This window comes from Canis lupus, chromosome 16 (assembly GCF_003254725.2).
Source record: "Canis lupus dingo isolate Sandy chromosome 16, ASM325472v2, whole genome shotgun sequence".
NCBI lineage: Eukaryota > Metazoa > Chordata > Mammalia > Carnivora > Canidae > Canis > Canis lupus.
Window position 1 is genome coordinate 20,911,011 of NC_064258.1, and position 18,157 is coordinate 20,929,167.

At 53.0% G+C, this 18,157-nt stretch overlaps 1 protein-coding gene across 4 annotated transcripts in view; it reads right to left on the reverse strand.

Annotated features, from left to right (window-relative positions):
• The window catches only part of PTPRN2 (protein tyrosine phosphatase receptor type N2), a 725,828-nt gene that overhangs the window by 21,709 nt on the left and 685,962 nt on the right, over positions 1–18,157 (reverse strand). For all 4 annotated transcript variants that reach the window (XM_049095287.1, XM_049095286.1, XM_025449397.3 and 1 more), the window contains 4 exons: positions 9,967–10,086; positions 8,799–8,965; positions 2,641–2,694; positions 342–406 (listed from right to left, as the gene is read on the reverse strand). In XM_049095287.1, coding sequence (XP_048951244.1) covers positions 342–406; positions 2,641–2,694; positions 8,799–8,965; positions 9,967–10,086 — 406 coding nt within the window. The remainder of the gene's footprint in view (positions 1–341; positions 407–2,640; positions 2,695–8,798; positions 8,966–9,966; positions 10,087–18,157) is intronic.

Genomic DNA, 18,157 nt, shown 5'->3' on the forward strand with positions numbered 1-18,157 from the left:
CACAGCCTTAGTAACAGGGAAGGCTCCTATCAAACGCCTGATGTCACAGCACCCAAAGATCCGAAGGCCGTCTTCGCCTTGACTGTGATGTGAGCCCTATGGATGCAGCGGGGACTCAGCTAGCACCTACCGTGCGCTTGGCCCAAGCGCCACACGGGCAGCAGAAGAGCCTCGGAAATACCCTGCTCACTGCAAATAGTGCTCACGTGACCCAGGAAGGGGACAACAGTGGGCTAATTTCCTCCAAGGCCCAGAGGATCGCCGCCCCCCCCCCCCCCGGGTTGCCACAGCAACGCCGTCCCAGCTCAGCTGCAACAAAGCAGTCACGCTCTGCCCCTCACCTTTGGCCATCTTGTTGAGAACCATGTCGATCAGGACGTATGTGCCACTCCTGCCTGCGCCATCACTGCCAACGGAAGAGGAGAGGTGAGAACACCATCCACCACACGAACCCTATGCCCACCAAAGCCGGCGACAGTATGTGGCCCTCTGTGTTTAAGTGGGGCTCATGAGGGGAGAGGAAGGTGTAGTTTTGAGAGAAAGAGAGTGTGGGGTGAGGAAGGATCACAGGATGGGAGGGGGAGGGAAGGAGGAGGGGGAGGAGGAGGGGAGGGAGAAGAGGAAGGGGAGGAGAGGGAGAGGAGGAGGGGTCGCAGCAGCAGCAGCAGCAGCAGCAGCAGCAGCAGTGTGGATGAGCTATGGTGACCATGTCGATTTGCTCTGGTCTCCAGTTCTCTCCCTCTTTGGCAAATTTCATCAGAATAAAGAAAGGATGAGTCTGGCTATGTCTGTGTCCAGGCTTCGCGTTGGTGGGGTATGAGGTCATCGCAGCTGTGACTGCGGGGTCCCTGGGCAGAGGGCAGGGAGCCTCCTTTCTGGGAAGGCTATGTTTAGTGAGGCGTGTGAGAGCATGTGGCCTGTGTGAGAGCATGCCCCGTGAGAGCGTGCCCCGTGGGGGAGTGTGTCCCGTGGGAGAGTGTGCCCTGTGGGGGAGTGTGCCCTGTGGGGGAGTGTGCCCCGTGGAGGAGCATGCCCCATGTGAGAACATGTCCCGTGGGAGTGTGCCTGCCACCAGGCTGTGAGTCGCTGGGAGCTGGGGACACAATTGGTGCAGCTCCTGGGCTGGAGGGGCTCCATGTCAGGGTGGAGAAGGACATGAGCAGCACCTGGACACTGGGCAGAGGCTCACAGGCTTTACAGGGCCCTTGGAGCAGTGGCTGTAGGAGCTCCCGGGACAGGCCAACCTGTAGGTCCCTGTGCATAGCCCGCTTGCCACCCTGTCCCCGCCACCCGCTTCTATGGCCGCTGTGATGCCAACCCACACCCAGCGACCGCCATGGCCACAGGGACGCCTGTGCCCTGGGCTGGGTCCTCCACTCTCCCAGGGCCCGCAGCCTGCTTGGGTCCTTGGCACAGACCATGCAAGAGCACAGACAAATGCCCCAGCACACGGACACACACACACGGACACACAGAGATACACACAGGGATACGGCACATGGACACACATACACAGACACACACAGACACATGGACACACACACGGACACACGCCACATACCCCAGCACACGGACTCCCACATGGACACATATGGGCACACACCACATGCCCCAGCACATGGACACACACACACGGACACAGGCAGGGACATGACACACACACCATTGCACACGGACACACACAGACACACAAAGAGACATGCCACATGCCCCAGCACATGGACATACACACAGACACACACAAATGGACACACATGGACACACACCCAGCAGACACACACATGGACACACACTGACAGACATATGGACACACACCCAACAGACACACAGTTACACCCCCACACATACTCACATACACACCTGATAGATACACACACCTGCAGTTACAGACACCGACACACACACACCCTCCACAGATATAGTTCCATGCCGCACACCCTGACGCACAGGCCCTGGTGTCTGATCCTTGGAGACAGATTTCCTTTCTATCTCAGCAGGAAGGAACATCTGCACAGCTGTCCCACAGCACAGAGTGTGGCTCTCTACCCAAGCACAGTGGGCGTGAAGCGTGGTGGGGGTGATCCCCGGGGGAAGGGGGCACCTGGACAGGGAGTTATGAGCAGACCTCTGCTTATGGGTGTGGGTGCGACATGCCTGAGGAGCCCCCAGATTGTACCCAGAGGCCAGGCTCACGCACCACCTGGGGGCATCCCTGTGGCTAATGGGCCCCAAGCGTGTCTCGGCATCCGGGCTCTACACCTCAGCTGAGCCAGCTCGTGGCTGCCACCGCGCCACTGGTCAGCACTACCGTCTCAGGGCTCTGGCGGGGGCAGCAGGAGGCCCGAGCAGGCACGCGGTGGGTGGACCGGAGCGCTGGGCAGCCAAGGGCAGTACCCTGTGGGCAGTACCCACGTGGCGCCTGGCCAGGCAGGTTGTGCAGGCCCAGCCTGCAGCATGCATGCGGCACGTACACGGCATGTGGCCAAACTGCCGCCAACACCCCATCTGTGTCCTTGCTTTCCCTCAGAAGTGCCAGGAAGGTGCATTTATGAAGCAGTGAGAAAGCTCGACGTGCATATTTAACTGTGGCTCCTTCTGAGGTAGCGAACACTGGTGAATCCACGTAAAAGTCGTACTTGCCTGCAGTGAACAATTATTGGACAAGAGCGGCCCCTGTAGCACTTGTTTACTTTTCTGAAACAGAAAGAGACAGAAATCACAGTCATGCACTACGACCCTTGTCTTCCTTGTCTTACGTTTTGCAAAATAACTCCTAAGCCAAAACAAATAGATTGTATCTTTCACTTGTATTGTAATAATAGCCTGTTTTGACAAAGCGAATCAAAATTACACACACATTTTCAGAGATTTATTTTTCTTTTTCGATATTAAAGTATTAAACAGAGCTTTAAAAACATTTCTGACATTTTCACAATTTCCCTTTCATTTTCCAGGTGAGAACCCGGGGCCTCCATCACCAGCCTCCCCCCAACCCCTCTACCCTAGGCTGCTGTTCCTGGGCTGCTGCTCCACTTGCTCGGCTGGGCTGTTGGGTGGTGACATGAGTATCTCGATGCTTTGCTACAATTGCTAAGTGTTGCAATTTATGCTCAAAATTTCTTACATTTGAGACATCCTACTGGAATGTAATATGACTCTATGGTCTCAAAACTGCATCTTAAAGGTCTGTTTGATCCTTTCTTTTGGTCGCAGCTCTGAATTGTGGAGAAGCCACAGAGACAAGTCCTTCCTTTGTATAAATCTGCATATGTTTACAAACAACTCTGTTATGCAGATTTTAGACCAGAATTTATGAAAATTAACAATAAGCATAGATTATTTTGTAAACAAGCCCCAAATCAAAACAAAGCACTGATTTAAAATTCACTGGATAAGCTCCAAAATTGTTTTTTTTCCCCAAAATTTTTTAAAGCCAGTGACACCAGTAAACATGTTTGCAATGTACATGAAAATTTTTGGTAAGATATTTCTGAATTGAAAAAAGTAAATGGAAAAAAAACGTGTGCAAGGGCTGTGTTCTAAAATGCTCCATGTTAATTTCTACCATGTATGACACGAGGCAAAATTCAAAACTAGAATGACGGTGCAGAAAAAAATCTTTGTCCTTGCACCAGACACAAGAACACGTCCCATTTCTCTGTGGAGATTTGCCCACCCGGCACCAAGGGGTCAGCGGGAAGTGCACATGCTGTCATCGGTCTCAAAGGCCCAGAGCTGAGAGGGATGGCAGGCAGCAGGGAGGAGGGAGCTGGCAGTGGGCCTGGGCGCCCAGCGGGGACCGTCACGTCTGCCCCCAGAGCACAGCTGGTTGTTTCCAACTCTCCTACAGAGTGAGGTCCACATGCTCCCAAATGGCAGGACGGGAGCCTGGGTGTGAGTGCCCCTAAGATGGGCCACACCGTCGCCCCCCAGGGCGGCAGGCCATCCCTGGCTGCCTCCTGCAGCATCTGCAGCTTGCGGGCCACCCAAAATGTCTTAAAAATGAGCAGACCCAGAAATGTGGGTAAAACAAGCTGCTCTGTGTCCCTGCGGCCACATCACTATGTCTGCTGGAGCTTTCTCTTACTTCCAACGTACATCACGATGTTGGGGTTTGGGGGAAAAGTGAAGGAAGTACAAGCAAATTTGCTAAAATCAACGGCGTGCCAGAATGCTGTAAAGGTTCTGGGGCCTTGGAGAATAAAACAGATTGGAAAATACATCCACGAATTTCTCCTAAAACCTCCCATTCTTTGGGGCGCCTGGCAGGCTCATCCCTGGAGCGTGTGACTCTTGATCCCGGGGTTGTGAGTTCCAGCCCCAGGTTGGGGTAGAGATTACTTAAAAATTAAGGAAAAAAAATCTTAAAACTCCCATTCTTGACTCACGTTGTAAAGGCAACATGAGCTTTAGGTCTGACAACATAGACGCCAGACCCCTAGGATGTACCTGATACGTGGGTGGCCTGAGGCCCACCAGCTCAACCAAGGCCGTGTGTGCCCATGGGCTATCGCCCTGTGTGTGCCTGTGTGCGTACACGCACTGTGTACCTATGCATGTGTGCTCGCCCTGTGTGTGCCTGTGTGTGCACACGCACTATTCTGTGTGCTTGCCCTCTGTGTGCCTGTGTGTGCTTGCCCTGTGCCTGTGTGTGCACATGTGCTGTGTTCCTGTGTGCGCTTGCCCTGTGTGTGCCTATGTGTGTATATGCACTGTGTGCCTGTGTATGTGTGTGCTCGCTCTGTGTGTGCCTGTGTGTGTACACGCACTGTGTTTGTGTGCTCGCCCTGTGTATGTCTGTGTGTGCACATGCACTGTTTCTGTGCACACTCACCCTGTGTGTGCCTGTGTGTATATGCACTGTGTGCCTGTGTATGTGTGTGCTCGCCCTGTGTGTGCACATGCACCGTGTGCCCGTGTGCACTCACCTTGTGCCTGTGTGTGTACACGCACTGTGTTTCTGTGTGCGCTCACCCTGTGTGTGCCTGTGTGTGCACATACACTGTGTGCCCGTGTGCACTCGCCCTGTGTGTGCCTGTGTGTGCACATGTGCTATTTCCTGTGTGCACTCGCCCTGTATGTGCCTGTGTGTGTATATGCAGTGTGCCCGTACATGTGTGTGCTCACCCTATGTGTGCCTGTGTGTGCACACACTCATCCTGTGTGTGCCTTGTATGTACCTGCCATGCGTGTGTACATGTGCAGAATCCAGCAAGGTCAGGGGCAGCCTAGATCAAGGGCGGCTTTATTTCTGTAGGGCCTTTGACATTCACACAGAAGACTTTACTAGAAAGCTGTCAGGCGCTGAAGGCTTTAGGTGAGCACCTCCACCATCCTGTTACATTCACTCTCGGCCATCCAGGCCATGTCCGGACTGGCTAACCTCAATGTGTGCCTGCTCACACGCTGCTCAGTCCCCAGATTTTGGTCATTTTTGCTGATGGGGCCAAGCACAAAAGTAGCACAATAAAAAAAAAGACCAGCCCGTGCACAGCCGGGCAGTCCCATTTCAGGTCAAGTGCATTAAGGGTCACGTTCCTGGCAAAGAGATTCGGCCCACAAAGGAGTCCTGGCATCTCTGGCTGCAAGCCACCCTCCTCTCCTGTGCTCCCTGCCCTTGCGTCATACAACATTTAAAACAGTATTTCCTCCAACACGCTGAGACTGGCTGCCTCGGCAGGACCCAGGGAGGCTCCACGCCAGCCCCGCCCCAGCTCAACACATGTGCAGACAGCCACAGCCATCCAGGAGCCACGCGGTGCAAATACCATGTGCTGCCGGGGTTCAGAATTTAATTCACAAAGAATCAGGTGCTGGTATTTATTACAATGGAAACCATCACAAAGAGAAAAGAAAAAGCATCACATAGTCAACAAAAGCGTTCACCTGGTTGACCCCAGATAGAGATGCAGATTATTCATGGAGATGAGCAATACACAGCTGTCTTGTTTTACGCGATTAGCACAAATCAGCAGTGAGCAAAAGGTTGAAAACATGAAGAGAAATGGATATTATATATATTTCAACAGGAGGAATTCACTGAGAAAGAACGGTTAGTAATACAAACCAACCCACGGGTCACTGAGTGAGAAGGACCGTCATGCAACCAACCGCAAGCAAAGGTCAGAGGTCGTTAGAGGCTCAGACAGGGGGCTTCCCACACTGCCCTGCAGCAGAGTCACAGCCTCCAATGATCACTTTTGTGACTATGCAACTGGGCTCATATTACTAGCTGCAACATCACAAAAATGACACTGGCCACCGCTCATTAGCTGGCAAAGTAAGGGTCTGTCCATGTCTACAGGGATCAGCGTTGTGAGTGCCGCTGCACACAGCAAGAAGTGAGAGAGAGAGAGAGGGAGAGAGAGAGAGAGAGACAGAAAGATCGAGAGAATCCGTAAAAGCAAAGCCCTCACATGTGATGCTAATTATCTCTTGGCTTTAGCAGCTTCTCTTTAAAGTGTAAATATGCTCCCTCTGGGCTCCAGAAGTGTGTAATTACACGTCTCAATGCCTGACGCACACACTGGCCAGAGCACGGGGAGGCTGGGCGAGCGTTTGGGGCGGGGGTGGAGGGAGAGACCTGCGGGGAGGGTGACCAGTGTCTTCGGAAGCCGATGCCCCTTTCCGATTGCTGGACTTTGGGTGGCTCTTTTACACAGAAAACCGCAAAGCGGCAATCTGTGCCTGCGTGTGATGCTCCTGAGAACGCGCCTGCTCACGCCCATTGTCCACGGCAGGCAGGCCGGCCTGGATGCTGGGCGTTGCCAAGTATGGCAAGCAAGCCAGGCTCTCGGTGCTAGCAGACTTGCAAATTCCAATTTAATAAAAACCTTTTGGAGCCTTATCTCCTAAGCCTCTGGGGAAAGGGAACTCGGGGAGTCCGTGTTTCTTCATGACAGGTTGTAAGCACAGAGGGTTGGTTGTGTATTGTTCAGATCCATATATGGATATGGGTTTCGGCATCCACCCATATGCATATATGTACAAACACACTGGATGAGCGTAAAGACAGGGGTTAAGATGAACTGCTATCTTTGTAGCCGCATCCATTTTGCCAGTAATGACTGTTTCTTGAAGATTCTATCTCAGGAAATGTGCCCTGGGTTAAGATTTTTAGATAGAGTCTTTGAAATAAATTTGTATCAAGAAAAGGTATATAATAGCCAGGACACCGGGATGGATTGAGAGGGAGCTCTGTGTAGTCAGTGTTTGGGGATGCGTTCAGGACTTGATGCATTGTGCGTGCTCTGCCTCTCGAGGCTGAGATGGTGGAGCAGGGCTGGGGCGGGGGGGGGGGGGGGGGAGGGGGTGTCACCGAACGTGCACCATGGCTGTGATGCCTCATGCATGTCTCTCCGTGAGCTCTTTCACATGCTTTATGATCCAAAAAACTATTCAAATAAAACATTTGTTTTGCTTTTCAAAGTAGACTAAAAGGCAAAAGAAACAGTATCACGATAACTTTGAGAATGTCTAACACACAAATTCCAGAAATCCAGAGGGAAGCCTGAACCCCCACTCCCTCGAGCGACACAGCTGCAGACTCAGGGATGGGTAACTGTTCAGGCACACCTCACTTTGTGATTGCGCACGATACTGGATTAAGGTGAGTTCTATTTCCTCGTCCTTGTTTTGGGTATTTGCGTTTGTTATGGGGCAGGTTTCCATCGGTCAAACGTGAGAGAGGCTCTACAGGCCTTGCTGCCCAACACCTGCCCCCTCTCGGCGGTTGCTCATTCTTTACCATGTGCAACAGCCAACGCCGACCACTGTGATCACCGCATCCAACGGACAAACTTCCATCTTAACCCCCCCCCCCTTTTTTTTTGCCTGGTCAGTATCTTCCCGGAAGATGGAGCTCAGTATCCCTCTCAACAGTTCCATAAACCCACTTTAATCCGAGACAGCCTCTGGGGGTGATGGGCTGACCCTAGTGTGAACAGGGGTGGGATGTTTTCAATTGTCCGCTTTGATACTGCACTAAAATCTGCAGTCGTGTGCTAACTCCATACAGCTCTCCCCTGAGGTCTAAGGTCACCGAGGCTCATTATCATGTCCAACCACATAGTATCCAAACTAAGAATCTGCCTTTTCCTCATCAGGCTATGAAGCATGAACTTTGGGACTCTACTGCTCAAATAATCTTATCAGAAATAATGACCACATTTATATAATTCTAAGGTATCTGCGCACTCCTCCCCCCCATTTTAACGCCTCCACAACCAGAAAACATCTTGCAGTTAATATGCACCGTTAGTATACTCTCCTTCCCCTCCGCTTTCCTATATATGATGTGGATACAGGTGACCCTCGAACAGCATGGCTTTGAGCCACACTGGTCTGCTTACATGGGAATTTTTTTTCGATAAATACAGGATAGCACTGAAAATGTATTTTCTCTTCCTTGTGATTTTCTTCACAGTTTTTTTTTCCTCCAGTGCACTTTATTGTAAGAATACAGCATATAATACACAGAACACATAAAATACATGTCCACTGACTTTTGATGTTATTGGCAAGGCTTCCAGTCGACAGTAGGTTATTCGTTGTTAAGTTTTGGGGGAGTCGAAGGTTAAACATGCCTGTTCAGCTGTGTGTGGGGGGTGGTGTCTCAACCCCGTGTTGTTCAAGGATCAGCTGTATAGTCACAACACGTAAATTTCAAACAGAGGGCGTTATCTTCCAGCAAATGGCCTCTCAGACATGGGAGGTCTGGTGACAGACCACATTCCCTCCTACCTGACGCCCACACTCTCATAAACGCATGACCCTGCCAAGCGTGCTGTTTGTCATACCTGCGGAAATCCAGGAGGGACCTCGCGGACGAAGGCACTCCCTGGTCATACCAGCTCAGGAAGTGGAACTGGGTCACGGTGCGTGTCTCATTGGTTTGAAGGTTCTTCAGATAGAAGCTCCTCACGAGGAAATCCTCGCACCAGATGTGCTCAGACACCAGGTTTACCTGGGCAGGAGGATAGGGGGGCATCGGGAATGTAAAGCATTGTCTGAGTACAGGGGCCACATGAGGGAGCGGAGGGCGAGGGCTGCGAGGATGGCCTGAGGTTGGCCTGCGGGTCAGCAGCTGCTTAGTGGCCCTGCCCACTGTTTCCATTCTAACATGCTTTAAGCAAAAGATAACTGTGGTTTTTAATGTCACCTTGGTGCACCAGCCAAACTATTAGAAAACTGTTACCACCCACAACTACATCAGCTTTCATCTTTCGTACCTCTAAGCTATATAAACCTTCTAGAAAAGCTGCCCTATTGAACAAAAACCCTAGTGGCTTCCACTGTAACTGAAATCCCACAGTAGGTGGTATCACTTAGAGGTGAAGGGGATACCCCCGGATTCTCACAGATGGGGGGACCCGGGCTGCTCAGGGTCTAGCCCGTTCTCAGCGGCCTAAAAGCCACGACTGTGTGGTTTAGGATTAATCTTCACACTTCCACCCAGGGACTTTGGCATGCTGACTAATTTTTAATGCAAAAACAACGGGTGCATGCTGGCGTGGGCTGAACTGCCCGAGCTCACTCAGGACATCATTGGTGTGGGTGGAAAGTCCAGCAGGAGCAGTAAGCTTGCCAGTGGGTGACCCTCGACGAAGGTCAGACCTACAGGCACACAGCCCTGAACGCCGCGGGAGGCATGGCACAGGTGGGGGCCCCAGAGTTCTCCATGTAGCAGCAGGGCTCTTCCTAAAACAGACCTACTGATGGCCCATCACTCGGGGCCTGGCTCAGTGGGCCTCCCCGTAAATGTAATATGAAGGTAAATGGTTTTTTTTTTTTGGTTCTTTCTGTCTGGATTTGGAATCATACAATTTAAAAAATGAAGACCACATTACTTCCACCAGAGCTGTTTGGAGGGTCTGGGTATCTACAGCCTTCCCAGGGTCGGGGGCAGCTCCAGGAGGGGACGCTCCTATTCTCTGCCATCCTACAGGCAGGCGATTTGGGGAGTACCTCGTAGACATGGTAGAGGTTGGAGCCTTCATCTGGCCAGTAGTGGTAGCACTGCCGGACACCGTTCTCCGAGAGGGGGGTCAGCATGACGATGACCACGCAGCCACTCTCCCACACCATCTGCAGACAGAGAAAGGCCCGCGGCCACAGTGTGATGGGTGGGTCCCCACACAGCACGTGTGCCCCCGTGCTCGCCATGCAGGCCGGCTGTGCTCCGTGCAAACACCTCTTTCACCAGACAGCTTCCCTCCACAGCGGGCCCCACATCTCTGAATATGCTGGCCCCAGAGTTTCCCCATCCCATGAGATGTTCAACCACCACCAGCACCACCATGGATTCGTCCCTTGCCTTTTAGGACTTTTTATGATCCCCACTCTGTGGCTTGGCTTCCCACCTTGGCGAAGGGAACTCTGTACAACAAACAGGCAACCCAGACTCTGGTGCTTGCCCAGCAGCAGGTGGGCGTTCAGGTGGGCACTGCTCTGGACACGGCTGCCCCTCTGCGCCTCTGTGCGGGCTGAACCTGGTCAATGTGATCGTCTTTTGGTCATTGTCCTGATTCTGCATGACTGGAAAACCGTTTTGCTCTGTGAGGCTGCCGTCCTACTGGAAGGCTTTCCTGCTACAGGGAGCAGTTTCAGGGTTGGGGTTTCACTTACGCGCACACAACACAGCCGTGCTCTTCTCTGAAAACAGAATCCAGTTAATAATTTATGGTAGCTCCCTGCAGAGCATCTCCCGGACATGGTGAACTAACGGACGTGTATCCACAGGTAGACAGGGCAGCCACCGAGGCCTCCATGGGCCCTCCTTGCCAGTCTGACTCCTGGCCCTGGGGCTGCGGCCCTGCATACTCATACTTGGAGCATAACCCCCAACACCGTTCATCCTACGGGGCATGCTGAGGTGGCCCCACAGGCTTGTATTAACGTATTAAATTATAGAGTGAAGAGGAGTCAGCTTTTCCGTGGCAGGTTATAGTGACTCCATGGCAATGTTTATAAGCAACCGCATTTAGATGTAAACTTAGGATCTAAGGGAGCGTCTGTGTCTTTTAAAGACAGATATAACAATTCAATTAAAATCTTGTCATTAAAAAAAAACCCACATCTCAAATATAAAATGCTTTTCCCTCATAGTTCACATTATTAAATAGCCCCCTTTAAATTATATTTTAAAGAGAGACACGTCTATGATGTTTTCCCCCTTGAATATTGATTTATACACCCATGTGATAGGAATAGTTGATGCCTTTTCGGCACCGCATCGTGTCCTGTTTGTGCTGGAATTCCATGGAGGTTGCTGGTGTTTATGAAACAGCCCGCAAATAAATACAAATTATGCCCAAACCCGTACACCTTCATTTATCCTTAGTGCAAAGCCAACGCCAAGATGAGAATTCAAAGCATGCGTCTCACTTGCAGCTTGCAGGCTGTCAAGCCAGCCCCACTAAATTGGCCCTTCCAGAACATAACAATTTAATGTGTCTTTAGAAGGTGGAGAAGCTCATTGAAGCCATTACGAAAATGAGGAGAAACACAGATTTTATGAGTGTAATAAAAATACAATGATCTAGACCATAAACTAATCATCTAACACTCTGCGTGTGCCACCCAAGTGTGACATTAGGAAGCCCCTCATTTGAAGAGGGGTCCTCCCAACCGGGCAGCCTGCCTCATTGATCCGTGCACCCGGTCCCTCCATGCAGGAGCCCGCCCCAGCTCTCTGAAGACTCAGTTAAGATTAAATCCAAATGAAAATTTAAACAAACAATCCCAAAGGCACTCCTGGGGATATTTCTTTTCAGGTCACTGTATCTAAGAGCAGAGAGGGGGATTTAGTAAATCAAACAAACAGGTGGCCCACTCGGGCGCCAACATTACAAGGCCAGGCATGGCTCTGAGTGTGTCCACGTGCAGGGCCTGAGTGGGTATGCAGGGCGCTGGGGGTGTCCTCCCTGCACTTCCCTCTGGCTACCACCGGTCGCGTGCCCCCAGCTGATCTTCATGACAGGCTGAGCACAGTGACTGTGGGTTCTGGTGGGCTCCAGGATGCCACAGATCAGTTTATTAATTAATTTATTTTTTAACCTATTTTATTTATTCATGAGAGACACAGAGAGAGAGGCAGAGACACAGGCAGAGGGAGAATCAGGCTCCCTGTGGGGAGCCCGATGTGGAACTTGATCCCAGGACCCCAGGGTCACACCCTGAGCTGAAGGCAGATGCTCAACCGCTGAGCCATCCAGGTGTCTCCACAGTTCAATTTCAAGACAGGGACAAGTTTCTCTGCTTCCTCTCCTCCAGGGCAGCATCCCTCCAGGAAGGGCTGTTTGTGTGACTTGTCTTTGGGAAACCCCAATCCTTCTCTTCTAGGAAGCAGCTACCCACCCAGAGGCCCCACTGGATCTCAGAATCGAGGAGGTTTGCTGAGCGAATGAGCTAAATGTGTGAATGCCAGACATGGTGATTCCTACAGCACTTTTCTGGTCATCTCCTGGTTTCCAGAGTGCTCAGCACTGAGTCAGGAGATTCAGAGGTGAGTAAAGGTTGCTGCTGAGCATGGGGTGGGGACAAGCATCCTGCGGCCCTAGGCGTCTGCAGCCCTGCCCATAGCTCCCCTCATCGGGTATCAAGTGGGTCAGTTCCCACCCAGGAAGCAGGTGCTCCCATCCCTGATGGAAACGAAGCCATCAACAGATTAGAAGTGAGCGGGATCCTGGGGCCCTGAAGCACACCAGGGCTGCACTCGGGGAAGCCCCGCCAGTCCCCCCTTTCTGCTGAGCATCCTCTCAGACACACCAGTGCCATGCCTCAGGAGCCCCCCGGAAGGCCCAAATGCCAGGGGCAGGAGCCAAGGCGGCCTTTGGTGTTTCTGGTCCCTGGCAGCCTCTTTCTGGGCGACGGTATGCTGCAGGAATGGATGTGGTCTGCTTGGTGTCATACGCCACCACCTGCTGCCGATGCTCAGGAGCCCGCTCAGGACATACTCTCCATGCCAAATCGTTGCCCACAGGGACCCACGTGGTTTTCAGCACCAAGCTGGAGGGTAAGTGAACACCCAGTGGCTCGGGTGCTTTGGCTGCTATTCGACCCAACTGAGTAAGTTTATGGACTTGAAAAGAAATGCCATATTGCTTGTTGTTATGGGCTGAATTCTGTCCCCACCAAGAATATATGTTAAAGTCCTAACCCCTGGGACCTGTGAATGTGACCTTATTTGGAAAGGGGGTTTCTGCTGATGTCGCTTAATCAGGAGTAGTGTGGCCCTAATCCAACATGACCGGGGTCCCTATAAGAAGAGGGAAACCCTGTGCCAAGACCCATACGCAGTGGGAAGCCTTGGGGATGAAGGAGGCAGAAAGCCAGTGACACGGCCATGGCCCAGGCCTACGAGGGGCCCCAGACACTGAGAGGACAATGCCCCTCCCAGCACTCAGAGGAGGCACACCGCAGCCACCGCCACCTTGATTGCAGGCTTCCGGCCTCCAGAACTCTCAGAGAATACACACCTGGTGTTTGAAGCCCCCTGGCTTGTGGTAAATGGTTAGGGCAGCTCAAGGAAATCATATGGCTGACCCCTGGACAACGCGGGGATGAGGGCGTCGGCCCCTGCGCGGCGCAGAATGCATGCTTAGCCTCCAACTCCCCAAAGCTGCACTGCTAAGGGCCAGAGGCGCTGGAAGTCTTACCAATAACATATGCAGCAGATTGACTAGTATCTGATCTGTTATACATGTGTTGTCTGCTATGTTCTTACAGTATAGGCTGGAGAAAGAAAGTATCATTAATAAAATCATACAGAAGAGATGCTACTGTTTGCAGAGCTCCCGGCAGACACGCGTGTAGCGACCCCAGGCAGCTCAGCCTGGCTCCCGCCTCAGCTGTGCTTGCTGCCAGCGGTGCCCGAGCACAGGCATGCCAGCTCCAGGGCACACACAAGAACTGGACTGAGGTAGGTGGAAAGAAACCTCGCTCTGTTCATCCAGAGTCTTTCTTGAGTGCTAACTATTCAACAAACCTGACTCTTTCAAAGCCCTGCTGAGACCTGATGAGAGGAAGGAGGACCCCTCCGAAATTGCCAGCGGCCCAGGCCATGTTCTGTGTCAGGCACCTGGTCCCTCCGGGCATGAAGCCTCTTCCTTTACCTAGACCTCTTGTGATGCATCCCTTTCTCCCTCATACCGTCCTTATCATGTGCTCCTGTCGTTCTCCCACCAGGCTGGCATCTCCGAGAAGACCAGATGTTGGTCTGGGCACCGTTTCCACCTCCTACGGCAGCCAGGATGGTGATTTATTACAGTGGATGCTCAGTTGAAAACAATGCGTATGTTTAAAAGAGACTATTTGGGGCGGCCTGGGTGGCTCAGCGGTTTAGCACCGCCTTCAGCCCAGGGTGTGTCCTGGAGACCCAGGGTCGAGTCCCACGTCAGGCTCCTTGCATGGAGCCTGCTTCTTCTCCCTCTGCCTGTCTCTGTGTGTGTGTGTGTCTCAATAAATAAATAAAATCTTTTAAAAAAATAAGAGACTATTTGAATATTTCTTTAAAAAGAGAAAACTCAAAGAACGTGCTGTCAAAGCATGCCTGGAAGTTCTTTCAGGACCTGCTTAATGGGCAGAAAAGCTTTTTTATTTTTTTAAGTTTTTTTTTTTTTTTTTTTAAGCACATAAACCATTTGCGTTGTTGGAGCTGCTGGTATGTGAGGCAGCTGGCTCTTCCCTGGAGTAGGCTTCGCATCCCCCTGCAACCCTTACTGTACCGTGTGCTTCTGCGGCAGACTTATTTTTATAGGTTGAATGGAGATAATCTGAAGTCTGGCCCTGAGGAGGCTGACTCATATTTTAAAATAATAAGGAGTCAGTTAATGAGGTTTAATAACATTTGCATTTTGCTCCTTCTGAGCTCACTGACATCACTCTGCTCTCATGGGGTCAGAAATAGATCAAGTGAGGAGAGAACAAGTGTCTGTGATGCCTTTTGCAGTGGGGACCCCCAGCCTTCCCTCCCCCTGCCCCAAACACCCATTGGGTGCACTGTAGCAAGCCTCCTGAGGCTGCAGAGGGTCGTGGGCATGCATCAAACCACACACTCTGAGGAGGATGGTCGAACTGGGGATGGGTAAGGAAACCTCTGTTACGTCTTCTGCACACCCACCTGACCTGCTTTTTAGGACACAAGTATGTCAGCATGGGCTTCCCTTAGAGATGAGGTGATGGCAACAAGCGCATGTCCATGCAGGCTGTGCTGACTTCGGCTGCTGAGCAGACTAGGGCAGGGGTGAGGGCACCCAGCACCCAGACCAGTTGCACAGCCCACGAGTGGCACCTCCACCTCTGAAATCCTTTCCCACCAGAAGCATTTCTGCCCAGGGCAAGGAGGAAGCATCCACGTAAGAAATCCTTGTTGTGTCCCTGGAACTTGGTAGGAGTTTGCTTGCAAAGGTGTCTGGACTTGCCGCACATCCAGCAGATTCCATGTGGCTGCATGTAAACACATCCTTCAGGGGACTCCAGAGCCAGGCCATATACTTCCAGGCCGGATATGTTCACCTGGCCTCTGTGCAGTCACCGCAGGGCACTCGTCATAGGCCTTCACGTCCAGGAAGTTGCCCTGGTGCCAGGGAGCACTGCCACTTAGGGCCCCTCGCAGTCCCTCGGCCCTACCCACCTGTCAGGTTAAATATCCAGACATTTCCTTAGAGTGCACTCAGGCTGTCACTTGTCCTTCTGAGATGAGAACCTGATACCAATGCATCAGATGGGGCTATGAATCCCAGAGGAGGAGGAGGAGGAGGGAGGGAGGGAGGTGCAGGCGGGACAGAGAGGGAGGTTGGAGGGAGAGAGGAAGAGGGAAGAGGGAGGGAGGAGGGGGAATGGGAGAAGGAAGGGAGGTGCAGGTGGATGAGGAGGAGAAGGCAGGACAGGGAGGAGGGAGGGAGGTTGGAGGGAGGAAGAGAGGAAGAGGGAGAGGGAGGAGGAAGAAAGAGGAGGAGGGAGGAGGAGGAGGGAGGGAAGGGACGTGCAGGTGGACGAGGAGGAGAAGGAAAGACAGGGAGGAGGAGAGAAGGAGGGGGAGGGAGGAGGGGGAGGAGGAGGGAGGACGGAGGGTGCAAGGGAACCAAGGACACGTTTAGGCACAAGCAGCCAGGATGTCTTCAGCCATGATCCACAGTGTCTGTGGAACAAGACGCACGACTTGCCTGGGCCTGAGTTCGATGTCTGCCTGGAGGACGCGCACGCTCCGTGGTGGGCTCCCCAGGTGGGCTCATGGCCAGTCCTGCAGCCCCAGGCTGGGTAAGGCGGCAGGACAGAGGTTTTCCACCCTCCTTGAAGGTTGATGGGTTCATGTGCCAGAAACGCAACAACACAAAGTATTTGAAGTCAAACGTCCTGGATGATCCTGGGCGTGTGCAAGTGCTCGCACAATGGAAATCACAAATTACGTTTTTCCTAAGGAACTAACTCTCCCCAGTTCTTGAACTTCCTTTGATGTAATCCAGCAACGTGCTTCAAAACCAACGGACCCGTCAGCTAACAGGCTCAGTGCCCTGGAACCAGGACGGTCCCCAAACACTCGTCCCTCCCTCCATGTGTGACTGGAGCAAGTGTGGGCTGACCCATGATCCGTGGTGAGCATCACAGGAACAGGGCTTCGGGGATAGGCTGGAGCCCTGAGGCTGTGTGGTGTCAGCTGGAAGGGGGACGCTGGGGCCCCGGGTGCCTCTGCATGACCGGGTCTGCTTGGGGGGGCTTTGATGGCAACCCCTCTCAGGCGGCCGCCCCTTCCCTCTCGTGTCTCCAGACCAGACCCGGGCAGGTGTGTAGCCACGCTGTATGTGCCGCTTGCTCGGGCCTGTTACACCTACCCTCCTGCCCCTGCCCCACCTCTGCCTCTGCTCCCCGAGGAGGTGCCTGGAGGGGATTGCTTGTGCTCTTGTCACCCCCTCCCCTGCCGTGGGAGCTGGTCATCGAGGGACACAGAGATACAAGCACTATTGAAACCAAGCCCATCACCGTGGGAGAAGAGAAAGTGTGCTTCCTGGGAGCCTCCCAGCAGCACGCCTTTGGAAAGTGGGATGTGGAACCATGGGCGGCCTCTTCTTGGTGACATGCTGATAGTGGTGTCCGTGAGGCATCCCCAGGCAGTGGCTGGACCCCGGGACTGGGCCGAGGTTTCCATCCCAAAGAGCTCACCCGTCAAGCAGGATGGAAGCCCAGAGATCCATGAATTGTCTTGGCTTGTGGAGAACAGGGTATGGTGTCCTGTGCATGTCCAGTGGGGTGTGGCATGGTTCCTGGGCTGAGGTGCTGCTGTGACCTCCTGGGGACTTAGTACCCAGCTATACTCTGCATCTGTAAACAGCCCTCATGGACCCCAACCTGGTGCCCTGTTGCCTGAATTTCTGGGTTAGAAGCTCCTGGTCTCCGCCTTGGAGGGACCCCTCCCCCTGTGCTGGTGAGTAAAGCTGCCACCGAGGGAAGCACATGGAATATGACAGGAGGGGTGACCTCCTTTCTTAAATAGGGTCCCTGAGGATGAGGTGGGTGACAGGGCGTGACGGGGCGGCAGGAGGAGCTCCAGCTCTGTTCTGGGATATAGGAACCTGTGGCAGGAATGGCAGTGATGGGCCAAGTCCCCAGGGCTGTCCCTTCCTCCTGTAGCCCGGTCGTGGCCTGGCCATGGCCCATGGTCCCTGCTATGCCTCACAGAGATGTCCATCCTCCATGGAGGCCGTCCTGGCAATGCACTTGCCCCGTGGGCCTATAACACTGGCAGGTGCACAGAGCTCACCCCGTGGCCGCTTGAGACAATGTCTACACTCCAGGCCCGGGGATGGAGCACAACACAGCTACCTGGCCAGGGACGGGGCGATCCTCTGTGCACGTGGACTGTCCCAGCCATCAGACCCCAGTGGGCATGCCAGCAAGCCACGCCTCCAGCACGGTGCTTCTCTCCTTTCTGAGGAATGTGCGGAGTAAAACGCACCTGAGTCCCACAGAGCTGAGGGGAACCCTGCGGCCTGCAGCAGGCTGTGTAGACCTGGGACATCACGAGGCCCCGCGCACCAGCTGTCAGCAGGATGCGGATTGTGACCTGCTTTTATTGCCGTAAAACACACACACCATGACATGAACCCTCTTCGGCATTTGTAAGTGCAGACTTGAGTGGCACTGGTCCACTGGCAACTAT